Source organism: Melanotaenia boesemani, chromosome 19, assembly GCF_017639745.1.
Source record: "Melanotaenia boesemani isolate fMelBoe1 chromosome 19, fMelBoe1.pri, whole genome shotgun sequence".
Taxonomy (NCBI): domain Eukaryota; kingdom Metazoa; phylum Chordata; class Actinopteri; order Atheriniformes; family Melanotaeniidae; genus Melanotaenia; species Melanotaenia boesemani.
In genome coordinates this window covers 3,535,282-3,563,023 of record NC_055700.1, presented here as the reverse complement: position 1 = coordinate 3,563,023, position 27,742 = coordinate 3,535,282, and the positions used below count along the sequence as shown (strand labels likewise).

The 27,742-nt window shown below is 39.3% G+C and overlaps 2 protein-coding genes across 2 annotated transcripts; one reads left to right on the top strand and one right to left on the bottom strand.

The window, feature by feature from the left end:
* The first annotated feature begins 2,386 nt into the window (after positions 1-2,386).
* ankrd34ba (ankyrin repeat domain 34Ba) lies at positions 2,387-10,993 on the top strand. Its single transcript, XM_041970443.1, has 2 exons — positions 2,387-2,546; positions 9,386-10,993. The coding sequence occupies exon 2, from the start codon at positions 9,431-9,433 to the stop codon at positions 10,991-10,993; it is 1,563 nt and encodes a 520-aa protein (XP_041826377.1). The 5' UTR covers positions 2,387-2,546; positions 9,386-9,430.
* Positions 10,994-11,725: 732 nt separating this feature from the next.
* On the bottom strand, positions 11,726-23,259 carry oclna (occludin a). The gene is made up of 9 exons (XM_041970445.1): positions 23,169-23,259; positions 22,672-22,754; positions 20,630-21,272; positions 20,387-20,554; positions 17,585-17,712; positions 14,552-14,734; positions 14,288-14,459; positions 12,807-12,848; positions 11,726-12,571 (listed from the first exon to the last, which is right to left on the bottom strand). The coding sequence occupies exons 2-9, from the start codon at positions 22,722-22,724 to the stop codon at positions 12,473-12,475; spliced, it is 1,488 nt and encodes a 495-aa protein (XP_041826379.1). The 5' UTR covers positions 22,725-22,754; positions 23,169-23,259; the 3' UTR covers positions 11,726-12,472.
* Between the last annotated feature and the right edge of the window lie 4,483 nt (positions 23,260-27,742).

Below are 27,742 nucleotides of genomic sequence, written 5' to 3'. Positions count from 1 at the left end.
GCTGAGCAGAACCCGGCAACGAAGGGCCTGTCGCAGCTTTTTAAAAGATGAGCTAATATTTGTTGCAACATTATAAAATATCTGTTAATGAGATCTGCAAAGCACCACATTCTGTTTTTTAGCTTAAAACTCAACACAGGATCCTATTTCACACCTAAACTATAGCTTGCATCATAAAAGATTTGGTCTGAGGTACAATGCACCAATGATGAATGATGGTGAAAATGAAATTACTTAGCTTTGCATTCTGCCCTGATAACAGGCGTGAGGAGTCCTGGCATAATGTCAGTGTCAGCTTTATTTATATAGCACATTTATACAGCCAAAGCCTCCGAAGTAATTTACACAAAACCAATAAAATATGAAAACACAGGGACAATGGGCGAATTTAAAGCTGTTGGAGTGAAAATAGGCCGCGTGTACAAATCAAGCTGGTTGCAGTCTGTCGTTTGACCACTAGATGTCTCCACATTCTGCCAACTCTAAGGGCTACTTAATTCAGTACTAGGAGGGTTGCAATCCAGCAGGTTTTGAACATTCACTCTTTAGGTAATAGAGGCCATGTGGACTTATGTATTGTAAAACAATATTTGGATACTCCTTCTGTGTGTCAGTTTGACTTTTTTTTATTGTTTTGGTTTTTTTTTTCTTGATGATGTTTTTCAATAATATTGTCAAGACCTGTTTCTGTTTGCAAGGCCACTGGATCGTTGCTTTCTGTGTATACCAATGAAGCAATATCTAGTTCTAAATGCTCTTGTGGTAATGAAACAAGCCTTGTATAAATGTGAAAATCAATAAATGTATGTTTAAAAAAAGCTATAGAATCATTCTGGTTGGTATTACTTTGGCTTCCAGGACTACCAAGAGGAACCTTGCAGCTATTTTAGACCAGGATTTGTTGTTTGGCTCATACAGAACAGGTTTCTAGGATCATCTTCTCCACCTACCCAATTTTGCTAAATGAAGAACATTCTGTGACAGGGTGATGCAGAAAAACCAGTCCATGGATTACTTGCTTCCAGATTGGACTACTGTAACTCCTGTTCTAAGAGGGTCTAAAATGGGAGGCAGAACCTTCTCTGTGAAACCAGCTCCCAGTTTAGGTTCAGGAGACGGACACCCTCGCTACCTTTAAGATCAGGCTTAAAACCTTCCTTTTTGATAAATCTTATAGCTGGGGTGGTCTAGCCATCCCTTAGTTATGCTGCTGTAGGCTTAGACTGCTGAGGAATGTCCCATGATGCACTGAGCTCTTTCTCCATTTATGTGTCTCTACTTTTTATTTTCTATGAATTTATGACATTATTGGCATCATTAACTTGTATTTCTCTTCTTCCCTCTCAGCAGGTCCACAGGTTGTGGTGCTTTTCGACCCCTCTTTCCTGTCCTCTCCACCCTGAACTGGTCGAACCTGAACCAGGTTCTGCTGGCGGTGTCCTGTTGCCCGCCACCCATGCACGCTCAGAACGGGGGACTGAATCAAAGTCAAGATTCGGTGCCATCGGGTTTCCTTAGCTAGGCTATTATTTCTATGAGTTGGCTTTTTTGAACACACTTATTATAAACGGGACTAATGTGGATGATGCCTTTAAAGTGCCTTGAGGTGACTCTGTTAAAAATTAGCACCATCCAAATAAAGTTGAATAGAATTGACGTGCACATTGGCTGGTTAGCGTGTACAGGTGTGAACAGGGTTAGTGTTTAGCTAATATCAGATATCCAGCAAATAAGAGGAATTTCAACTTTTATTAAATGAATGTAAAACTGTTTTTAAAGCTAAACAGCTAAATGAATGGAAAATATAAACAAAAAATGTCAATTTTACCTTTAAAAATGTCTCTGTTAGTCTTCTTTCCTGTAAAAATGAGACTGTAAACAGTCCTTCTCTTTCATTCCTCCTTTTTTGTGTTATCTCATTCAAACATTTTCATTATTTTTTGCTATCACAATGATTAAAGTAAATGCACAGGCTGTAGTTCTCACACAGGTGCACACACACTCCCACACACACAAAGAACGGTTCCTCCAGCACAATTGCAACATGTGCCGTCATTCGGCCTCCTTGATGGTTGTCATGGAGATGTCATTGATAAGGTGGATGAAATTATTTTTCTTTCTGCATGTAACTAAAGAAAGTCCTGTGAGGGTAGTTGCACAATTAATAAGCCTTTGCTGAATCAGACCACCTTTAATGAAAAGACAAACCAGTCATGCTGCAGCACTGGGTTGCTATAGTGCTTCACCTCATGTGTTCGTCTGTGTGAACCTTCCCTGTTCTGCCTCTCTGCAACTCTCCTGAGATGCTGCTGCTGCTGTGATGGATTAACCATCTCTTAGACCTGCCTGACGACAAGCCTGTATCACTCTCTCACATCACTTTCTTTGTCCAAGAAGCAAACACAATCTGCAAAACCTTGACTGCTGCTGCTTCTGTCTCCTCTCACTCACTGTGACACACACATACATCATCGCGTCAGTCGCTGCTCTGCAACGGGAGAGTAAATGTCTGCAGGAGAGGACTAATCCTGTCTGACTGAAGGCTGGTGAGTGGGACAGACACAATTATTCAGAAAGTTTGCAACTTCATTTTGTCTTATTATGCTGTTTTTGGAGAATATTTTTATTAACTCCAGGTGGAATTTTTCCACAGTTGATTTTCAGTTTGGAGCTGGTGAAAATATAATATATAACCTTGTTGCGTAATGCAGTTTTCATCATTTCTGACTGAAATGTGCATTAAGAGTGGCTGTAACATGTGCTCTGTGCACACACAAACACACCCAGTGGTGTCAGTGAGCTCTTATGCAGGATGAAAAGCTGAGCTAATCGTGTGAAGAGGAGTTTTCTGTCCTCGATCTGTGGAACTGTAAACAAAAGCAACAATACAACAGTGTGTGTGGATGTTTTTTAAGGTAAACCAGGAGGATTTTAACAACAAAAAGATGGTTCCTTCAATGTGTTTTTGTCAAAGAGCAAGGCGGCAAAATACAGCCAAAAAATTGCTTCTCAATCCAGGGTTGAGAGGTAAATCTAGATTATTTTTTTCTTTTTAAGTTAAAAAATGAATGAATTAGTTCAAATAGTCAAAATTCAAAAGTGGATTTCAGTGATTTCATGTAAATAAGCTGCATTAGAGATTTTATTGTACTTCATCTTTGGTGAAATTGTTAAATATGACATTGACAGATAAGCTCCTCAAGGGATCTGCAGGTTTTGAATGTTTCCTGCAGCAGCACACCTGAATCTGATCAATGGGTCAACATGCTTGGGCAGAAGAGCCAATTAATTTGAATCAAGTGTGTTGGAGCAGAGAAACATCTAAAACCTGCAGGACTACGGCCCTTGAGGACTGGAGATGGGAACCCTTCTTCTAAATGTATAAAACAGATAAAGCTTTACAGAAAACTGAGTGGCTAAAATCAATCCCCAGGCAGCAATCTGGTAGATTGTATTTAGTTAAAGTTTGTGTAAAGCAGTTCTAAAAATGTTTTTATTTTTTATTTTACCACATTTTTACCAACCAAACATAAATTATTAATATAACTGAATTCTGGTTTAACTTTTCCTCACATTACTGGTTTCAGCATTTATAAACTTAGTAGGATTTTGCAGATTAGCTTGCCGTCCTATTCATGCAACCTCTTGGGTTAGCTTTACTGACGCTTCCCTTGAAAGGGCATGTAATGAATCTACAGTATGTTGCAGAGGTGTGGATGATTCCCTGCAAAGTCTCTCTTCAAAACAATGGACTATGCTTTCCTGCTGCTTGTCAACCGAGACTCATCCAGGTTCTCATAGTTTTGGGCTGCACGCTCCATCTTTGAGAAATGGAGGACATTACAAAATGTAGATCACAAAGTTGTCGCACAAGAGTGGATGTAACACCGTGACCTGCCTTTAACAGCTTAGAGTTGAAACCAGCAACATGCTCTGTAGATATAAAAATGCTCTTATCAGTTCACAGATGTCAACTAACAAACTTTATCAAATTAATCACTCAAGGAAACTTAATTAACGGTCATGTCATGTCAACGATGTAGCAACAGATGAGGTGATGAATAAATAATCTGTCTGCAAAAATCAGTTACAGGTGTCCATCAATTGCAAAACGTGATTTACTGAAAGGAAGGAGGCATACAGTAGTTTCCCAAAGAAAGCTTCCCAGTTTTATGCACCACAGTTTAGAGCAGAACTTAAATCATCAGCTTTGTCTCTCATTGGCATTAATCTTAATTTATCTTGGACTGTTCAAGCCATTTGTATTTCTAAACAGGCGGATCAAATTTAGCTCAATCCTACGACTGTTAAAATGTTGGGCAGAGGAAAAAATTAGAAATGAACAGGTTCACATTTCAGCCATTGCACAGTTAAATAAAGCTGTTTTGATCTTTGCACCAGTTAGTTGTAGGGTTATATAGCCTATTTGACAGGTATATTAAATTAATTTTATTTTAAAATAATTTTTGTGCTCCAGTATTTATTTTACAGTCATGAATTATTCCAACTGTAACCCAAAACAGTCACTCAAATGTCATGTGAAAAACCTCAGACCAACATGCCAAAAACAACAGTGATGCTAATCTACTTAGCCACTACACAAAAATTCTCCCTCTTCATCATCATCTTTTTTTCCTGTAAGAACCTGGAAAATATTAAGAACACCCACTGACTGAAAAATGCACCCACTTCTGTTCTGCAGAGGCTCCTCAAATAAACAGTGTAGTGTAGTTAGCATTGTTCAAACTTCTCACAGCTAGCTAGAGTTAGCCTAAAGGCTAAGGCCGCTGACACAAGTTGTAGTGCTGAGTGGAGCTTTTTATATTCTATTCAAACTTGAACTGTTTTTCCACCAACAAGGTGTGCTTTTCAGTAGCACTTCAGTTGCACTTGATACTTGATAACTCCCACCTTTCAGACCTTACAGAGATGTTCATGTGTCAGACTGCAGAACAAGAGTTTTAATTGTTTGCATATGCTCCAGAAACTGCCAAATGTGTATGAGTGAAAGTAGTTTCTCCTGCATCGTTGAACCAAGATTTCTGACCCAGTCTTAATCTACAACTCATCACAGCACCTAGTTATTTATTTTTACTTATTAGTACAAATGCTGCTACTGACTTGACTTAAATCAACCACCAAGAGAAGGATTAACTAATATAACTACATAGTTTGCCACAACAAATGTTTGATAAACGTTCAGAAGCCACAAACAATAACAAGAAAATCAGTTCAGCAAGTGTTTTAATGAGTGACCTGTGCAACCAGGCAACAGCAAAGAAAAGATTTCAGAGATGTCCAAATAGGGAGCAGGATGATTAAAGCAATGCCACCTCCACCTCCTCCATCCAGCATGATGCAGGTGGTGTTTTGTCTCTGGCTGTTCAGCAAGAATACTTCACTACTTATGAAAGCAACAGGATGGAAATCTGCTCATATCCAAGTCAATGCAATGATCTGGAAACAAAGACAGCAAACTGTCTGCTCCCACATGAGGAAGGAAATCTGGAAAATATCAAAAAGTCTCTGATACTCATGACTCATGGTCTTTTCCTTACTCAGCCATGTCGTTTAGATGCATAAAAAAGACTTTTTCTATTCATAAACCAAAACAAAAAGCAGGTAAAATGACATAGAACAGAAGTTTGACATTAAAGTGTTGAAGGAAAACAAGCTCAGCTTTCTTGGATGACAGTTGAGTGTGAAGAAGCCAGAAACTTGGGTGCCAACGCAGCGTTAACCAATCCATGCATGAACATCCAGACTCCTCCACGGTGGTTTCACAGCTCTTCTCTGAATGATGATGGCTGCTTTTAAGCCATCAAATCACAGACAGAAAATAAATAAATATCCATTTTCAAAAGTTATTCATTAAAAATAAACTTCATAGAAATAAATCTACGGTTAACATTATACATCCCACATTTGTGTGGTCAGGTGTGCAGAGCAGCGCTTACTTCCTGGTTCAGGCTGCTTCGCTTTAACATGAAACGCCTGCAGCTTCAGATTAAAAAAATCACTCATTCATGGCAGTTTCAAAGAAATACTTGTTAAAGTAAATCAAAATACAGATTAATAGAAGCTTCACAGACTTGAATGAATCCTCCTCAATTACAAGTTACAGTCTTACAGCATCAGGGTTAAACTTCAGAATATGTTTAACTGAGTTTGTACCACACAGAAAAATCTAAACCTTAAATCATTCTGTGGGGAAACATTTGACCACTAAATAAATATGAACGGACCTTTTACAGCAGCTGACTCTGAAGGCTCCATGTGATGATTTTAAACTATATGTTCAAATCATTGATAATTCATTTGTAAAAGTTAAGAGTAAAACAAAAGGTGTGTGATCAATCAATGCAATTTAATCAGGCTTATCAACCTTTAAATCACAGTCACAGTCCTGCTGATTTATCACATTAGTTCCTTTGTATACATGAAGTAGTTTAGTTTAACTGGTTTTAATATATTTTGTTTCATTGTTAACTTATTTAATCTGGGGAAAAGTACAAAAGAATATTGCATCCACTAAAATTATAGAAATAAATAAAATTATTATAAATAACTTTTGTAAAGTTTTCCTTCCAGTGTTTTAAAAGGTAAAAGTAAATATGTTTAGCATCTAAAATACATATGATGATATAATTTCTTTATTAAGATGACAAGAATTTATGATTCATTTTGTAACAGTATTAAGAGTAAGAAAAAAGGCAAAATAATACTTCTAAAATCTCAGTAATCCATGTCACTGTAGTATCTTAAAGCAGTTTATGTAGGTTGGCTTATTTAAAAAAATATATACTGACTTCATGCATCATTTGTACAGTTTTAACAGTTATAAATTTGCTGTGGGAGGAAGTTTAAAAGCATAAAGTATTTCTTATGTGGAAGGAGGATCAGTGTAAACACATGTTCATGTATTGCCATGAAAAATGTATGTAGAGCAGTACAGAATACGTTAAGATGTCTAGTACAGGTGAAAGTAAAAAAAACTGAATATCACACAAAGCTTAAGTATTTCAGTAACAGAACTTAAAAATGGAAACTAATATTTTATATTGACTAATTGTGCAAAGTGAATTATTTCAAGCATTTATTTGTTATAATTGTGATGATTCTGATTTACAGCTTATAAAAACACAAAAATCTAAATTTCAGAAAATTAGAATATTGTGAAAAGGTTCAGTGTTGTAGCCTCTAAGAGGTGCTCTAACCAGATAATTAATCCAGAACATCTGCAGAGGACTCCTGAGCATTTAAATGGTCTAAGTCTGTTTCAGTAGAATCCAGCATCATGGGGAAGGTTGCTGACTGGACAGCTGGGCAGAAAACCATCATTAACACCCTCAGCAAGGAGGGAAGGTAACTACAGAAGAAGCTGGATGCTCTCAAAGTGCTGCATCAAAGCTCATCAATAAAAAACTGAGTGGAAGGAAAAGGTGGAACAACCAGCAGGATGAAGCAGCCTGGAGAGGATGGACAGGCTGCTTCACAAGGAGTGGACTGAGGCTGGAGTTAGAGCTTCCAGAGCCACCACACACAGACGGATCCTGGACTTCACATGTCGTATTTTTCTAGCCCAGCTGCTCCTGAACAAAACATGTCTTACCTGGACTAAAGAAAAGATGGCCTGGTCTGCTGAGCAGTGGTCCAAAGAGCTCTTTTCAGATGAGCAAATTCTGCATCTACCAGGAGGTTTTAAAGCTCTTCATTCTTCCTTCAGCAGAAAAGCTTGTTGGAGATGATGACTTTATTTTCCAGCAGGACTTGGCACCTGCACACCCTGCCAGAAGAACCAGAACCTGGTTCAATGACTAAGGATTACTGTGTTGGACTGGCCAGCAGACTCTCAAGACCTGGACCCCGTAGAAAATCTATGGAGCATTGCCAAGAGGAAGATGAGACACGTGAGGCCGAGCAGTGCAGAAGAAGCATCCTGGTCTTCATTCCACCCCAGCAGGACCACAGGCTGATAACATCCATGCCACGCTGCATGGAGGCAGGAGTTCATGCAGAAGGGACTCAAAGTACAGAGTTCATATACAAGACTATTCTCTTCAGATGGTCACATTTCTGGATTCAGAATCCTTCTATTGTTGATTTCATGTAAAATTCTAATTGTATGAGATTTTGTTTTTTGGGATATCATCAGCTGTAAGCCCTGATCATCTAAATTATAATGAATAAACGCCTGAAATGCCTCACTTTGCATGTAATGAGTCTATATATTAGTTTCCCCTTTTAAGTTGAATTACTGAAAAAAATCAAGCTTTGTACAATATTCTAATTTTTTTAGTTTGACCTGTAGAGGTTTAGATGTTTCATACAAATGCAAAATAGTTTAAGCTCAGCATTTGTTTTTCCACTAAACACCTTCATCCTTAGAGATAACCATGTATGAAGATAATTTCCTCTGTTTTTGCAGAAAAGAAGCATGACCTTTGCATTGACACTGTCTTTGTTTCCCACACTGAGGGAAAACACCGGCTCACCTCAGGCACACAAGTTCCAGCTCCTCCCAGAACCCTGCAGATAAAAGCCTGTAACATCCTCTGCTAGAGCTCATTTTTGTCTTCAAGGTTTATTAGGAAGTATTTCCTAATAAGCCTCTGCTTAAATGAACCTTCTTATCGAGACTCAGTTAATTTACTCCACAACATATGCTGAATGATTCACACCAACACAATCCACATGTTTACATTTAACAATTATAGTTTATTTCAAATAAAAGATCAATTTTTTCAACATTATGAGCCCAACAATAATATAAAAAACAACCTTCCAAAAAAGACTTTTTTAGATAATTCACTGCAGAAAATAATCTCTTTTCTGCATAGATGCAATTCTTTGCTGTGTTCCTGTTTCTGTGACTCATACAGAAAAATATTACCGTCTGAGACGTTGGCAACTGCCACCTTATGAAGCCTAATAGAGAGAAGCAAGGACAAACAGCACAAAGGATGATAGAAAGTGGTTGCCACCGCTGCTGCAGAAAATTTCTGCTGAATTGATTTTGTCTGCAGAAATAAAGACAAGAATTTTCCATGTTTCTGCTTTTCCAAATGTTAAACTCTATCTTTTCTTTTTTGGTAATTTATATTAGCATATAAGAAGCATGCTTCTACATGTTTCATCCACATTAGATGTTTTATATTCTACTATTCTATTCTACTGTTCTACAGTCATTTAGCAGACGCTTTTATCCAAAGCGACTTACATTGAGAGTAACAACACAAGCATGAATCCAAACAAGAAGAAGATATATGCTGTGAATGGGTACTTGTTGTGTAACGTGTTTGACCTGAAAAGACATTCGTGTGTTACACAATGTTTGATTGGTTTTCTCATGAATTTAGTTTGTGTGTTTTGTCTTTATCCACAGAGCTTTGTCCAACATCTATAAAAACAGCAGCTGAGAGGAGGAAGGATGGAGGGAGAAGTCGTTGCTATAGATTCAGGCAACCCGTTGCTCAGAGCAGTTTTCCTCCGTCGGCTGAGGCTCACCAGGCTGCTCCTGGAAGGAGGAGCTTACATCAACGAGAGTGACGGCCAAGGCCAGACGCCACTGATGGTGGCCTGCAGGACCAAACACGTGGACTCTCAGAGCGCCAGTCGAGTCAAGCTGATCCAGTTTCTTCTGGAGAAAGGAGCAGATCCCAACATTCAGGACAAGGAAGGATGCACTGCACTGATGCACGCCTGCAGGGAGCAGGCTGGTGCTGAGGTGGTGTCTCTGCTTGTGGACAACGGAGCGGACATCAGCTTGGAGGACCAGTCCGGGACTTCGGCTTTGGTATATGCGGTCATGGCTGGAGACTGGAAGGTGCTGAAGCTGTTACTTGACACATGCAAGGCCAAAGGGAAGGAGGTGATCATAATAACCACTGACCAGTTCCCAGGAGGAAAACTGCAAGCCAAGCAGTACCTCAGCATTCCTCCCATTCATCCCACTGATCAGGTGGACAAAATTACCCCTGCAGCTCCTGCATCTCCTTCTGAAATTCAGCTCATCACCTCCCCCCAGTGCACCTCCTCCTTGTGCCCCCCCAAGCCTGTCTTTTCTTTTAAAGGACAGATCTGTGGCGTGAGCTCCCACCCGTGTTCCCCATCCCGGTTTAGAGGGCTTGGACAAGCGGCCAACGGACAACAGCAGCCTCTGCTGCGGCTGAACTCTGAGCCTTGGTTAAAGATCCCTGCGTCTCTGCTCACCCAGCAGCCTCATGGAGCCCAGAACCAGACTGAGGAGCTCTCCTTCAGGGTCCCCAATCTGGATCGGGACAGCAACACAAACTCTGACAGCTTCGGATCTTATGAGTGGAATAAAGGTACAGAGGTAGATGGAAAAAATGATTGTGCCAAGCATGCAGAACAAAAGACAGCCCCACTAGGTCTGCTGTCATCCCACTCTGCCTCCCACCCCAATCTGCACTCTGAGGTGACTGCTGCAGACTCAGTCTCGTCCTCCTCAACTCTTTCTAGTGGCAGAAACCTTTGCACACCCCTGCAGAGCATGGCCTTGTCAAGCCTTCACAGTGTGATCCAGAGGCGAAAGCTGGGCGAGGACATCTACAGCTCTGACCCCCAGCTGGCTGTAGACATTAAGAGTCTCCCTGAGGAGCAGAGAGCCAGAGACCCAGCAGACGGCAAGAGGTTTGCACCGCTGCGCTGCTCCAGCATGTTGGGCTCCAAGGAGTCTTTAACAGGCCAGAACAAAAGAGTCCTGCCCGGATATGAACGCAGAGGCTCTGGTACCTTCTTTTTGGACCGGAACCTTCAGGCCAGACCGAGATCTTTGCCACCTCTAACCAACACCCCCATTCTCAGTGTTTTTAATCATAGCTTCAGCACAGGAAATAGCTTCTCTGAGAAAGAGCCCAGCCAAAAGAGCTTCCTCCCCTCTGCTCCACCAGGACACCCCAAAGAGCTGACCAGAAGGATGCTGCTGAGGAGACACTCCATACAGACCGAACAGTTCAAAAGCACAGCCTGAAAACCAGCCGCGGAGGGGAGGGGGGCTTCTTCAGTGTGTTAAATGTGACTGCTGTTGTCATGTGACGCGGTGTCTACATAGTGAACTTTATCCTGCAAAAACCAAAGAGGATAAACGGGATCCCTGGACATGATTTCATAAACCTGCATACAGACTTTCTCTGCTTCAGGATGTGATGCGTCTTCAGTGTAAAGCTTCTATTGTCTACAGCTTCAATTTGTGGGAGGTTGAAGGCAGCAAATCACACTATAGATTACATATTTTCACTTTATAAAAACAAAAAAACTAATCCAGAATATTTTGGTCCAGGCTTAAGTCTGAATATGGTGACTGCTTAGTGCCCCAAAGCGCAACATCTTTAAGGCCTGGATGACTCAGTCCCCCATCTCTAAAAGAAAAGAGATGCCTTATCACTTCAATATGGAGGCATAGAACCAAGAGTGGGGCCCAGAATTGTTTCTGGGCCTTTGGACTAATACAGGTTTTAATCTCAAGTCATATTTCTACTAATTTAACATCCATATTTTGTTTAGTTCAGTTGTGATTTCCAACATCTGAGAAAAACATGTGTTTTAGCTGCTAGTTGTTCCACTTTCTTCACCAGCTGGTTGTTAATGTGGTCATGCTTTCGTGTGTTGGTTTATCACTTCTTTCCACTGCGGATTAGAGCAGCATCGCAGGATCAAAATCTAAGAGAACAAGAGCTTAAAGATGCTCGGCGCTGTGCAGATCTCATCAGAAGCAACATTTTTCATTTTAATGATGATTAAACACATAAGCCTCATTTACTGCTAACATATTCCCGAGTGATGCTGCTGAAAAAAAATCATAGCAAAGCAGCAATTTCCAACAAACATATTAGACATCAAAGCTGCTGTGAACAATTCTGTGGCTTAAAAAACAAAAACTGTAAAAAACTGATGTCTGCTGTAACTTAAATGGTCTGCTCCCAAGCGTTTAAGTGTTCAATAAAGGATTTTATTACAATAAAAAAATACATCACAGACCATCGTCATGGTAATGCATGTTTCCCTGCCAACAATAAAACACACGTTCATCCACAAACCGCTAAAAACGTTTCCCAAATATTTACATGCGTATATTACATTTTTTTTCTTTAAAAAAGTTTATTAAAAGTGAGAATAAAATGCAGTAAAACTGATTCACTGCAGGAAAAATCTGAGATTATGCATGAATTTATATTGAATCCACAGTTAAGCTGCAGACTGAAACTCCTCCAGTAGATGTTTTGATCACATGAGGCAGAATAAATACAAACATTACATAATCATAACACAAACGGTGGCTCAAAACTCAATATTTGTTTCTGCAGGTTAAACACAACCAGCCCGTTGTGTGTTCATGGTGTTTGTTGCTTCGTCCTGCAGGGTCCCCCGTCCTCCAAGGGGTGCCTAACCAGACTTAAAGTAGTCCCCTCTGCCTCGAGTCGGACAGACAAATTCATCCTCGCTGATCAGTTCAGGCCCTGCGGTCGTAATCACTCACCATCTTCTTGATGTGGTTCAGTTTGGTCTTCAGGTATTTACACCTGCGCTTCTTCATCTGATAATCTGCAGACTGTGGAGACAGAAGCAGCTTCATGTCACAAAACTAATGCAGACTAATCACATCGTTTCTCATAAACCTCATGGTTTTTTCTAGAAGGGTCGTCCCAAATCTTATACATACTGTAACTGGTTGGCCAGTACAGACTGTCTACGTCGAGCATGTCCTTCCATCATGAAGGGAAAAATGAGCTGTGCTGAATATAAACTCTGATGGTTATAAAATCCATTAAAATAATGACACATACCTTTTTAAGGTCCTTAATCCTGTTGTACTCATCCATAGCGTCCTGTTAAGAAGCAAAGACGCACTTCAGCAAGAAACTGGATCGCAGACATTCAAGAAAAGCACATCTTTATGGCTTTTTTAACGCATGTTGTGGAACTTAATATAAACCTGACTTTATCCACCACTTTTCCACCTGAACCCGGGAGCCTGGAGTTGTTTTTGCAGCTCTGTAACAGATCCTGAGGAAAACTTCTGGCTCTCCCGCCGCTAAATGCTCAACTAGTGTTTATTCTAGTCTCTAGAAATTACTCTGACACATGTTTATCTGAATGAAATCATAGTCAAAGAAAGCAATCATCACATTAAGCTAAGCAGAGTCTGTCAGTCTGAGTCACACTGGAACTACAGCGTTTCCATCGTGAAACACACACACAGCTGTTTTATAACACACCCTGTAGGATCCAGAGTCGCCAGATCCACGTAGTACTAGTAACGTTGAGCTCATTTATTTGAGCTTTTATTCTAGACTCATTTTCATAGATCAGGTTGTTTCTGTCACATGATCAGCGGGTGTGTTGGATTTCTGCAGCGAGCAGGAAAAGCAGAACGAAACTCGGCTCGTTTGCATGACGACAGAAAAGCAGCAGACGAGGAAATAATAAAAACGACACGGAAATAAATGAACCTGAGTACAGACGTCCAAAGGAGAAATACGTCACACCGATTCAAATAAAACTACAATGACTTAATTTTTTAAAACATATTTTAAGATGAGAATAAATAAGTTCAGAGGAATAAATAAAAGGGAAAATGTTTAAAACCAGAAGTACGGGTAAAAGGAATAAATATGAAAAGAAATTAAAAATGAAAAGTTAAATGATAATAGTTGAAAGTTAAAAGAACATGTGTTTTAAAATTGTTGGTTACATTTACTGGTATATTAACCCCTCGATGCCCACTGTGGAAAATTCGAGACGAACGCCTCCTGGCCTTTTTTTGGTTTATTTTTTTTTTTAACACACCCTCATTTTATTTTATTTTATTTTTTATCTTTATTCTTTTATTTTTATCCTTTTTTTCTCTATTTTTTTAATCTTTATTTTTTATTTTTATCTTTAATTAAATGTAATTATTTTATTTTATGAGTTTATTCTATTTCTTTTTAATTACTTTTATGCTTTTAATTTTTATATATATTTTTTAATATATGTTCATTATTTTTTGTTATCAAATAAAACTTTACATATACAACATTTTTCTTTGCATATTGAGAAGAATATAAAATAATTTGTGTTCTCTCTCAAACCTGAAGCATTTATCAGGCGATATATGAATAAGGAATTAATTTATTCCATATTTAATTGTAATTTATTTTATTCCAGGCTTCGTGATTTAGTTTTTTATTCCTTAAATCAACTTTTTTTTACTTCTGTTTTTATATTTCTGAATAGAGTCATTTATATATTTGTAAGTGACAGCGGTTCCAGTCCCATTACTCACCAGGAACTGTGGGCTCCCGTCCTCCAGCTTATCCAGTTCTTTGTCCACATCAGACAGGTCCTTGTTGATGGCGTCCAGCTCTGCCTGCAGGTCCTTGTACTCCTGGTGGTCGCGGTCGAACTCCCGCTTGTAGTCATTGCGCTCCTGCTCATTTGCTACCGGGGGAAATTCACTGGAAGATAAAAATGAAGGAGCACATGAGATCTGACATGACAGGACTTCATGGCTTCTGTTCGTGTGTGACAGAATTTGACTTCTTCGTACCTGTCGAAGTCGTCGTCGTCCAGCTCGTCTCCAGACGAGTTATAGTCCGTGTCGTTGTCCTGTCCGTCGGTGCGACGAGGTCGACCTGCACGTCTCTTCTTGGGCTGTCCAGCTGAGCTGGCGACCTCTGAGATACTGCTGGACGGAGCTCCGTTTTGCAAGGGCACATTATTGGCTACAAGCCTGTGTGACAAAGTCATTTTACATCAATGTACAGAAAACACACGTCATGTTTGACAGCTTCAAATTTTACTCAACTAAATTAGCTGGGATGTACAAGGAAGCAAAATAAATGTATAATGACTTCCTTCTATATTTCATGACAGACACATCTTATCATGTCTACTCATCTGTATAAACGGCTATCAAACAGTTTCGGTTTAGAAAGAAACTGACTCATGACTTTTAGATGGATAAGGTTTATGCTTCAGTTTTTATCTATAGTTCAAGATTAATTGCCTCCTAAAATGTAAATGTGATACTGTGCAAATGTCCTGAGCTGCTTCTTATCTCTATAAATGTCAAGGAAACTGGAAATTGCTTCATACATGTACAAACATAAACATGGTGCATGAGGCAGAAACAGAGTTCACAGCATTCTGAGTTCATCTAAGTAAATATTTGGTCTGAGAAGTTTTATTCCTCATCAGTCTGAATCTTAGATAAGCGTCCTGTAGACTAAATGAACATTTCTCCAGACCTCTAGAAGGACACACTGCTTCAGTAATGATGAGGTCCGGGTTCTGGGGAGGGTCCACTCATCTATCAGACTCATGTAGGTCCGGGTTCTGGGGAGGGTCCATTCGTCCATCAGACTCATGTAGGTCCGGGTTCTGGGGAGGGTCCACTCGTCTATCAGACTCATGTAGGTCCGGGTTCTGGGGAGGGTCCATTCGTCCATCAGACTCATGTAGGTCCGGGTTCTGGGGAGGGTCCATTCGTCCATCAGACTCATGTAGGTCCGGGTTCTGGGGAGGGTCCACTCGTCTATCAGACTCATGTAGGTCCGGGTTCTGGGGAGGGTCCACTCGTCTATCAGACTCATGTAGGTCCGGGTTCTGGGGAGGGTCCACTCGTCTATCAGACTCATGTAGGTCCGGGTTCTGGGGAGGGTCCACTCGTCTATCAGACTCATGTAGGTCCGGGTTCTGGGGAGGGTCCACTCGTCTATCAGACTCATGTAGGTCCGGGTTCTGGGGAGGGTCCACTCGTCTATCAGACTCATGTAGGTCCGGGTTCTGGGGAGGGTCCACTCGTCTATCAGACTCATGTAGGTCCGGGTTCTGGGGAGGGTCCACTCGTCTATCAGACTCATGTAGGTCCGGGTTCTGGGGAGGGTCCACTCGTCTATCAGACTCATGTAGGTCCGGGTTCTGGGGAGGGTCCACTCGTCTATCAGACTCATGTAGGTCCGGGTTCTGGGGAGGGTCCATTCGTCCATCAGACTCATGTAGGTCCGGGTTCTGGGGAGGGTCCACTCGTCTATCAGACTCATGTAGGTCCGGGTTCTGGGGAGGGTCCATTCGTCCATCAGACTCATGTAGGTCCGGGTTCTGGGGAGGGTCCACTCGTCTATCAGACTCATGTAGGTCCGGGTTCTGGGGAGGGTCCATTCGTCCATCAGACTCATGTAGGTCCGGGTTCTGGGGAGGGTCCACTCGTCTATCAGACTCATGTAGGTCCGGGTTCTGGGGAGGGTCTATTCGTCCATCAGACTCATGTAGGTCCAGGTTCTGGGGAGGATCCACCCCTCCATCAGACCAGTTTCCACTGATCTTCAGTCCAGTTCTTGTGTCATGTGACCTACCTCAGCCATTTCTCCCAGTTTCCTTCCTTAAGAATGGCTTCTCGACAGCCACGTTTCCATGGAGACCATTTCTGATGAGGCTTCGGTCAACAGTAGATGGATCAACTGAAGGTCCTGGTTCAGGTCGTTGCTGGATGTGTTCCAATTTCTCCAGGACTTTCAGATCCTGTTCATCTGCTGTAGATGGTTTTTAGTCCTGACTCTTCTTCGTTTGTCCTCCATGTGTCCAGTTTCTGCCTCCATGCTGATATAAGCCGAGTTTCCAGCTGTTTGGGAATCACCTTGTTGCTGCTGAAATCCTGTTTTCTGTCTGATCTTTGATGTTTTGATTAAAGAAATGGAAACCAATGATGCGACTTCGTGATGAGCTGCTGGTAATAAAAAGACTAAAGTTCCTGCTTAAAATGGGTCTTTGCTAAGTAGTCTGTTATGCATCAACAGAAAACTGGTCCATTCCTGAAGTTTTTCTCATTTTCTGCTACGATGATAGATCAGGTGGTTTAAGAAAAAAAAAAGATAAAAACCACGCCAAACTTTGAAAGACCTTCAGAAAGCTGGAGAACAGTTGATCACCTTCACAGATGATAACTAAGCCAGACTCCCTGACGGAGAAATATAAAGAAATGAGGCTGGATCAGAGCTTCAGTGTAAGACAACAGAAAACCAAAAACTAACCTAAAACCCCGGGAAAAACCCGTCTCTGCGACCAGCTTGAATTTTTTATTTTTTAATTTTATTAGATGCATTTAAAACAAACGTCTCAGGGAGAGTGTTGGTTAAAGTATGACACAGAACACAAACTGACTCTTTATAGAAGTCATATATTCTAAAATAACACATGAAAGTTGGAAGTAATGAAGATTAATAAATAAAAAAGTATTAGGTGGATTTATTGGGGGCAGAGGTGGGCTTGGGTGTGGAAGACCCGGGTTATATGTTTCAATCAGGATTAATAAATAAATGTTATGTTAATTAAAATCTTAATATTGGCAGATTATGATGCTTCATGTTATCCTCGTGTTAGTTTTCATCACATAGATGATGATTTTAGCATCTATAACATAACCAATTAGACTTTTATCAGGAAGCTGGTTATAGACAGATAACGTGCTGATACTTCGGTCCTCACATGTTGTTCCTGAGTAACGTCAAGAAACATTCAGACCCCCCGGACGAGTAAAAACGGCTGTAAAGTAAAGCCCAGACCTCACGGTGTCTGTACTCACTGTGAGTTGTGGCTTGATGGAGGCCGGTCGTAGTCGCTTTCATTGTCCAGGTAACTCCTGGAGCCCCTCAGCTTCTCGGGGTAGTCTGAAACGGGAACTTCTTCCGGGGAAGCAGACACATTGTTTACCTTAAAAGATTCAAGCAAACATAAACACAGTAAATAAAAACGTCTTATGTTAAACTTTGCTTTAAGTGCTTATAGATCAGTTCAAGCCAACAATTTAAATTTTTAACTTTTAGTCATTTTCCTCCTCTTCAGTTCCTCACTCACACCTCTAATCATTTTAACCAGCCATCCATCTCGGTTCATTTTCATGCTCTAAAGCTTTATTTCAGGTCCATCTAAAAGTGGATTTATGTTGAAGAAAACTCTAAAACCGAATCATCTTCCTTTAATCATCTTAACGAATTAATTTAACACCATGACGTCTGAGTATTTGGCTCTTATTGAACGTTTCTTCTCCACAAAGAGTCACAGATGTGACGTTTTCCCAACTGTGTGCACTGGCCTGAACATGAAGAGCATCTTTGTACTGATTCAGTTCGATACAGGACCCTTTGTTTGCTGGCCTCCTTGTAGAGGTGTTTCCAGCTGAAAACACAGATGTGGAAACTGCTCTTCCAAAAACTTTTATTTCCTTTAAATCCTGAGTGAAATGCTAGTCATGTAAACAATCCCAAAAAAGAACTGGTGTAAACGCTCTTAGTAATGACAGCAGCTTCCTCAGCTGAGACTGAAACATTTCTGGTATGATACACTTGCATGAACTCGCCCTTTCTTTGCCATAACTGAGCTACACACTGCTGCTCAAAATAAAACAACTGTCCACCCGCAGCAGGTCTCATTGGTACCTTCAGACAAGTTCCCACACGATCTGGTAAATGAAATGCATCTGGTTCCAGCTATCATGTTGCAGCTGTGGTGTTATTTGTCTGCTGACTGGTGGGTTTTATAGAGGAGCGTACCGATCCAACCTGTTCTGCCTGTCAGCTGCAGACTTGTGCTGAATGTGACTCACCTACTCATCGCTACTCGCTCTGTGATGGAGCGAAACACCTCTAAAAACAGCTCAGAAAACATGAGTCATTCAGAAGTGTAAACACGAATACTCCAGTGCTTGAAATGACAGCTCTATGTCCAGGTTTTATTTTTTTCCTGTTACAACTCTTCTCACTATGCGACATGTCAGTATGTGACTGAAACCACCACCAGTGAGCGTGCCACACCTTGAAACCAAGTGTACAGAAGAAGCTCCTCACCTCCCTTCCCCCCTGATAAACAGGAGGCTGCCATGAAACTGGTTTTACCGCTTCTGTTACAGCAGATCTGAGCGCAGCTAAGCAAACAGCCTTGTACGGCTACCCAGAACAGCTTTTAGGATGTCTTTACAAGTGATTTCTAGGAAATGTTTTTGAGATGTTGTAAACTTAACAACAGAAAATCGGCTGCAGACTGTTGCTACAGATTTAGTAGCTTCTCTGTGAGGCTGTTTTTAGCATTTTTTCATGTAAAAGGTCCTGCGTGCTAACCTGCAGCCTTTTTCTCACCCCTCATGTTGTAAAACTGACCTTTAAAATGATGCATCATTAAATTCCTACTCTAGATAAGCACATGTCAGGAGGTAGACGTCTCCCTGCTGTATCACGCCTGATTCAAATTAAATGGTAGTCTGACAAGCTCTGCACAAGTTTGCTAATGAGCCATTAATTTGACATCTAAGACCTGCAGGATGGTGGGCCTTGAGGACCAGGGCTGGGAATCAGTGCTCAGGAAGACAAGATGGAAAGAAAATGTAAATGGTTTGTATTTATAAAGTGCTTTTCTGTATCTGGAATGATTTACATTATAAATCATTCACCCATTCACAAGCTGCCATGCAAGGCACCAACCACGACCCATGTCTTGCTCAGGGACACTTCAACATGCTCTCAACAGGCCGAGCATCAAACCGGCAACCCTCAGGCTACAAGACAACCACTCTACCCACTGAGCCACACCGCTCGGTGATGAAGATCTGACCACATCTGTGTGGGATCCACCTCCATCATAACTTAAAAGGGTGGACTGTGGTGGAGAGAGGAACTCTGTCAAAAAAATCTGTAAAACTGCTGCTGAAACACAGCAACAGAGGATGTCAAGTACCTTCATTTCATAATGTTAATGATGCTATTTTCCCCTGTCGGTTAAAGACTGGAGTTCGTTATCTTGAGCAGCTCCCGCTGTTTACACTCCTCCAGATGCTAAGTCAAAAACTGCTTAAAAAGGATTAATAGATAAAATAAAATAAAATTTAATTAAAATAAAAAAATCTAAATTTTAAAATGTAATAAAAGAAAAAGAGACAACTACACTGAAATGAATGAATAAAATTAAAACCTAATTAAATACAGAGAAAATGAAAAAACAAAGAGAAAATGTATTAAATAAAATTTTAAATAAACATAAATTACTTTAAAGAATAAAAATTGATTAAAATAAATAAAAAAAACTCAAGAAAAGATTAAAAAAGAACTAACAAAAGAAATAAAACTAAATTAAAAGAAAAAACTAAAGAAAAGAAAAACTAGGAAGAGAAAAAAAATAAGAAAGTACTCTAGCCATTCCTGACAACTAAAAGTCCACATTTTTATTTGTTGGATGACTTTTCCTGCTCCTTCAACCAACTCCCTTCCCACTTCTTTTTCTTTAAGTCGTTTCTGTCTCATTGACTTTCAGGATCACATTTAAAATTTTGTATATTTTCTGTAGTATAAACATGAATGATTTGAATCCACAAACCAAGCAGCACAGCCTCACTCACCCACGCCTCCACATCTTGAGGTGGATCCATCTCATTCACGACCTTGACTTTCTTCCACAAAATGTTGCTCTTGCCGTAGTTTCCGATCCTCTGACGAGTCTTCAGGGCGAAGACGAGCATGATGATCAGAGCGGCGGTCACCAGAAAGCCAAACACGGCGGCAATGGCCTGAAAAGAGACGCAGTTACAAACAGAACTGTGTGCTGATAAAAGTAAGACATCCAGGCATAACTGAGTGTTCACCTCTTGTGGCTCCAGGACGCAGTAGTGGTACAGGTACTGATTGACAAACATTCCTGAGACCTGCGGCTGTTGGTACTGAGCGCACATACCAGCAATCTGGGCCGAGTACACCGACCCAGTAGACTGAGCCATGGGGTTCACCGCCATCAGGTACACTATGCTGGCAATAAACATCAGCACTGCTAGGATAGCACAGATGATCAACACCGCCAGGTAGAACTTCTTGCTCTGTGATAGGCTCTGGTGGGACACGATGATGATGAAGACGGCCAGGGTGAAGATGAAGACGATGGCTGCCATTGCAATCATAAACCCTTTGCCTGAACGCGGGTCATTGTAGTTTCCTACGATTCCACCATAGCCGTAGCTGTTTCCAGGGGCATATCCTCCGCCTCCGTAGCTGCCATAGCTGCCGTAGCTGCCGTAGCTGCCACCATAGGTGCCTCCCCCATACCCAAAGCCGGCCATGGCATTATCACCGTCCCACGCCAGTGTGGAGGCAACACAGGCAAATATGCCCACGCACATCACAATGGCGAGAACGGCCATGATTTTGAGGATGCCCGGTGGGGACGTCCAGCGGTAGAAGTGCTGGAACTCATCATCAGGGTAGTAAGAATAGGCCGGCTGAGAGGGGGGATAACTAGAGAGGCAAAAAATACAGAAGTCTCACTAACAATCTAAATTACAAAATGTTAACAGATTTTAACAAGTTACAAATAATTCAGTCAAATCTGTACAATAGCTGAGATTCAAGGTTTGGATTTTTATTTTCCTGAGATGAAACATAAACAGCAGATTAGTAAAACTGACCCCTTAGCCAAAGAAAATGCTGGATTTTAAATAAATGAAGCATCAAAGTTGAAATCTGAATACCTGAAGTTAAAGTTAAAAAGTCTGATAAATGAAAAGTGATGAAATGTTTAGCAATGAAAACCCGTCGATGTCTGAACAGTTCATAGTTACACCACCATGCTAAAATGACAAATCTGACTATTCAAATCAAGTTAACTCTTTTTTCAAAACCCAAACTTTAGAGAAATGTGGCTGTAAGTGAGGACTCTCATATTAGAGTCAATAAACCTGCAGAACGTCATCAACACTGTCAGCGACAGAAGCTAAAAAACAGTGAAAGCTAACAGATTAGCAGCTGGACAGATGTTAACCATCCTGTTTATCATGTCAGTGGCCAGTCACATACACGTTGGTACAAACTGATGCCATAAACCAAAAATTTAAATTTTGTTTTCAGTAATCATCATAAAATCCCCACCGCCAAAAAATAAAATAAAATAAATCAGCATTCAATGAAAACAAACATTTTCACAAAGCTGCTGTCTGACCAGGTCATCCACCCTAAACCAGCTCTTCTCTCAGAGTCCAGACTCACCCTAAGTTAACTATACTTTATATTCCTTTCCTCTTCTATATATATATATATATATATATATATATATATCTTTTACATTTATAACCTGGTTTGTTGTGTGTATATGGTATTTTTGGATCATATAGTTGAATCTCTCATTCTATAATTTCCTTTTCTGGGATCAATAAAGTACGTCTGATTCTGATGAAGTTTCCAACAAAACTAGGACCTCTAACTCCTCTTCATCATCTGACAGCACCATGCATTTACCAGCAGTGAATGGCCCTCCATCTTTATCCAGTGTGAAGCTATGAATCTCTTTCTATCAATATCTGTTCACTTCTGATAGAGCTGCACATCTTTCAAGATTGTATTCAAGAGCAAAGAATAAAAACTCATGGGTGAAGTTTAGACAAAGAACAGGCACAGAATAGAAAAAAACCTGAACATAAAGGTAATCATAAACAAATCTCTTCCTCATGTTTCTATTCACATAAAAAAAAAACTAAGAGAAAACCTGTAAAGAAAATAAAACTAATTTTCTTCTGTCTGAAATAAAACTACTTCACTGCTACAAATTCAGCCTGACTCAGCCTGAAGAATAAAGATTTCAGGGAAATGATCGCGGCGTCTCTGCTTCCTACAGTTTGAGCTCATGTTGTTTTTCACTCACTATTCATGGTCTGGCTCGTAGGGAGGTGGACTCCCCTTTGGACTGGAAGACATCGCTGCTGGTTCTTAATCTGCAAAAACAAGCTGCAAGGAGATTCCCACTGTTAGAGTTATTTATTTTCAATAATCACTTTCTGAGAGCTAAACAATTTGTTTAAAAAAAGAAAGTAATTATCTACTATACTATAATCTTGATCGAATTTTCAAATCAGTTGTTAATTTAATCATAATATGAGATTAAAATATATTTTAACAGTAACATTTAAACAACAGGTTATATTTATACAAAACAATTATAAAAACGTTCGTATTTCATACATACACTAAAACTCCATGAAGTTTGTTTCCTGTAATGAAGCGGTTTTAACCTCGCTGTGTTTACAGTTTATTAACTTATTTAAATCTGTAACTCCGCGGACTCTGCTGTGTTTTAGAGCTTTAACAGAATAAAATGAGACAGATTAACAGATAATTACTGAAAATGAGCGTCACACTCACCTGTCGCTGCCGCAGTCGTCACCTGAAACAGCTCGACTGAAACTGCTGATAAAAATAACAAACCACACCCTGACGGACGGCTCCCGGTCCGCATGGCCACGCCCCCTCACAGGTGTCACGTACCGGAAGTCCAGATTTGGAAGCGCTATACGTCACTTTTCAAGGTATGAGAAGTACAGACCAAATTCTATGGAAGCCCATTTCCGCCACTTGTACATAACAAAGATTGACTCGCTGTCTTAGTATTATGCAATTTCAAGTCCTAGTTATGTCATTAAAAATGAATTTAAAGTCCTAGTTATGTCATTAAAATTAATTTAAAGTCACAGTTATGTCATTAAAAATGAATTTAAAGTCATAGTTGTGTCATTAAAAAGAAGTGATAAGTATGTGACTGAAAGTCACAAATTTCAAGTCCTAGTTATGTCATTAAAAATGAATTTAAAGTCCTAGTTATGTCATTAAAATTAATTTAAAGTCACAGTTATGTCATTAAAAATGAATTTAAAGTCATAGTTGTGTCATTAAAAAGAAGTGATAAGTATGTGACTGAAAGTCACAAATTTCAAGTCATAGTTATGTCATTAAAAATGAATTTAAAGTCATAGTTGTGTCATTAAAAAGAAGTGATAAGTATGTGACTGAAAATTTAAAGTCATTGTTGTAAGATAAAGTTAACCTAACATGATTTTGATCTCATTATAAATCTCATATTTCTGGCATTTAGTCTCATAATTATGAATTTTTATCATAATTATGGCTTTTTATCTCATAATTGAAACTTTGTATTTTATATTTATAGTATTTTAACATTTTACCTTCCATCTCAATTATGAGAATAAATTGCATATTTGTAACATTAAATTTCACTATTTTAACTTTAAATAACAAAATTACAAGACTGAGTACAAACTAGCAGCTTGGTAACCACAAATCAATCAATCAATCAATCAATCAATCAATCAATCAATCAATCAATCAATCAATCAATCAATCAATCAATCAATCAATCAATCAATCAATCAGTCAATCTATCTATCTATCTATCTATCTATCTATCTATCTATCTATCTATCTATCTATCTATCTATCTATCTATCTATCTATCTATCTATCTATCTAGAAGCATGCATGGATATCTTGGATGAACTTATCCTCTTGGTCTTTCTTTCCTGGGTCGGTTCTCATGACAGCCAGTTTCAACATAGTTTGATAGTTTTTGCAGCTGCACTTGAAGATACCTTTAAAAGTTCTTGAAAAGGTTTTCCTGGTGGACTATCACTTCTCTTTACTTAGTTAATAGATTCTTGCCATAATATGGCACACAACAGAGGTCAGACATACACATACATACACACACACATATATACATACACATATACACACAGACACATGGGTGCTTGTCATAAATTTGGAATATCATGAAAAAGTTGATTTATTTCAGTAACTCCATTCAAAAAGTGAAACTTGTATAATGTAGACATTCATTCCTCACAGACTGACATATTTCAAATGTTTATTTTAATTTTGATGACAACTAAAAAAAAAACCCAAACTGAGTATCTCAGAAAATTAGAATATTGGGAAAAGGTTCAATATTGAAGACATCTGGTGCTACACTCTAATCAGCTAATTAACCCCAAACACCTGCAAAGGCCTTTAAATGGTCTCTCAGTCTAGTTCTGTTGGCCACACAATCATGAGAAAGACTGCTGACCTGACAGTTGTCCAAAAGACGACCATTGACACCTTGAACAAGGAGGGAAGACACAAAAGTTCATTGGTAAAGAGGCTGGATGTTCACAGAGCTCTGTGTCCAAGCACATTAATAGAGAAGCGAAGGGAAGGAAAAGATGTGGTAGAAAAAAGTGTACAAGCAATAGGGATAACCGCAGCCTGGAGAGGATTGTGGAAGGAAACCCATTAAAAAATGTGGGGGAGATTTACAAAGAGTGGACTGCAGCTGGAGTCAGAGCTTCAGGAACCACCAGCACAGACGTATGAAAACATGGTTACAGCTGTCACATTCCAGGTGTCAAGCCACCATTCAACAAGAGACGGTGTCAGAAGCGTCTCGTCTGGGCTAAAGACAAAAAGGATGGACTGCTGCTGGAGTCAGAGCTTCAGGAGTGCTGAGTGGTCCAAAGTTCTGTTCTCTGATGGAAGGAAATGTTGCATGATCTTTGGAAATCAAGGTCCCAGAGCTTGGAGGAAGAGATGGGAGACACAGAATCCACGTTGTTTGAGGTGGAGTGTTAAATTTCCAATCAGTGATGGTTGGGGTGCCATGTCATCTGCTGGTGTTGGTCCACTGTGTTTTCTTAGGTCCACGGTCAACGCAGCCGTCTACCAGGAAGTTTTAGAGAACTTCATGCTTCCTGCTGCTAACCAACTTTATGGAGATGCAGATTTTATTTTCCAACAGGACTTGGCGAATGCACACAGTGTCAAAGCTACCTGTACCTGGTTTAGGACCATGGTGTCCCTGTTCTTAACTGGCCAGTAAACTGGCCTGACCTTAACCCCGTAGAAAATCTATGGGATATTGTGAAGAAGATGTGGTACGCCAGACCCAACGATGCAGAAGGCCACTATCAGAGCAACCTGGGCTCATAACACCTGAGCAGAGCCACAGACTGATGGACTCCATGCCACGCCGCATGCTGCAGGAATTCAGGCTAAAGGAGCCCCGACTAAGTACTGAGTGCTGTACATGCTCATACTTTTCATGCTCATACTTTTCATGTTCATACTTTTCAGTTGGCCAACATTTCTAGAAATCCTTTTTTGTATATTAAGTCATATTAAATTTCTGGGATATTGACTTTGGGCTTTTCATTAGTTGTCAGTTATAATCAAAATTAAAAGAAATAAACATTTGCAATATGACCGTCAATAAGAATGAATGACTACATTATTCAAGTTTCACTTTTTTAATGGAATTATCAAAATAAATCAACTTTTTCATGATATTCTAATTTTATGACGAGCATCTGTGTGTATATCTCTCTATATATATATATATATAGATATACACACACACAAACGCGTCATTATTTCTCTTCTGACGTTTCTTTCAACCACATTTTATATTTCTTCTCTTTTCCAGAAAAAGAAACTAATTAAAAAAATAAAACAAAATGCCAAAGCAGAAGCAGAACTGTATTCTGACAGAAAAGCACAATTTCATTACTTAAATTATGAAAGAATGTTATTTACAACAATACACACAAACAGAAACATCATTTATACTCAGGTTTACAGAGTTATTGGGCTCAGGAGACATTCAGGCTTTTTTAAGTGATTTAAAGTAGAAAATATTTATTCTGTGAAATGGTGGAACAAGAGTCATAAAAACATTCATAGCAAATATTAAAAAGTTCAATTTAAAGACATTTCTAGATGAAGACAGTTACACAAAGGAGACAGTGGGATACTAAAACATGCACCACAGCAGTGAAGAATCAGTGGTTTTTTTTCCAGATGAACGGAGGCTGAAATGAAGGACGCCGGGCAGACTGGACAGGAACGACGCAGCATTTCATTTCTGTGCTGCAGCATCCAGTAGCAGTGCTTTCATGAAATTAAATTCTTAGCTACCGTCACAGTCGTATTAATATTTCTATATTATTTGTATTTTAGGTGAAAATATTGTAGTTTTCTAAATCTGGTAAAGTATAAAGCTACAAGCAGCAGTTTCACGTAAACACCGAACACAAGGGAAACGGTTCATTCTGCTCTGAAGAAAAGCAAATCCTCCATCCAGCATGAAAACAGGTTAAACAGGCTAAATTAGAACTACGAAATCCATCAGTCACCGTGTTTATTCACTCATTACGTGATGAGCGATGGCGAGCTCATCACATGACACAGCAGCGACTAGCCAATCAGAAGTACGGAGGCCCACTCCGTTTTATCATCAGCGTTAAAACAGGATCAATTTAAATTCCTGCTTCATTTCACACGGAAAATAAACCTTTCAGGCTAATTCTCAAAGTTCAGTAAGAACACAAAATATCTGAGAAGACGCTTTTTTTTTAGTATTCTCCTCTTTACAAGCAGGCTTCATTTTAGCCGAGAGCATTAGACCAAGAAATGAAGCTAATTAATAAAAAACACATTCATGAGGTTTTTCTGAATTTAGTGTATTGTTTAGTGTTTAGTATACACATATATATATATATATATATATATATATATATACACATATATATATATATATATATATATATATATATATATATATATATATATATATGTATGTACACACAGATACAAAGAAACCACTTGGTTTTTCTCAATTTATAGAAAAAACAAAACAAATACCTTTTGTTTTACTGAACTAAAACAATAATTTTACAAAATAAAAACAACAAACAAAAATGTTTTTCTCAATTTAGGAGATTAAAAAAAGAATTAAAATAAACAAAACAAAAAAAAATATTTTTTTCTGACTTTAATAATTTCTAATTTAATAATTATAATAAAAAAAATCTTTTTTGTTAATTAGGAGATTTTACCTCCCAAAAAAAGATCTTATACAAAGAAAACAAATGAATTTTTCTTTTTTGTAA

Excerpts from the sequence above, each read along its gene's own strand:
- ankrd34ba (XM_041970443.1), top strand. The coding sequence starts at position 9,431 with ATGGAGGGAGAAGTCGTTGCTATAGATTCAGGCAACCCGTTGCTCAGA.
- oclna (XM_041970445.1), bottom strand. The coding sequence starts at position 22,724 with ATGTCTTCCAGTCCAAAGGGGAGTCCACCTCCCTACGAGCCAGACCAT. Across the intron at positions 21,273-22,671 it reads TACGAGCCAGACCATGAATA|TTATCCCCCCTCTCAGCCGG; the intron begins GTGAGTGAAAAA and ends TTGCCTCTCTAG. Across the intron at positions 12,849-14,287 it reads ACGGGAGCCCACAGTTCCTG|GACGCTATGGATGAGTACAA; the intron begins GTGAGTAATGGG and ends GCTTCTTAACAG.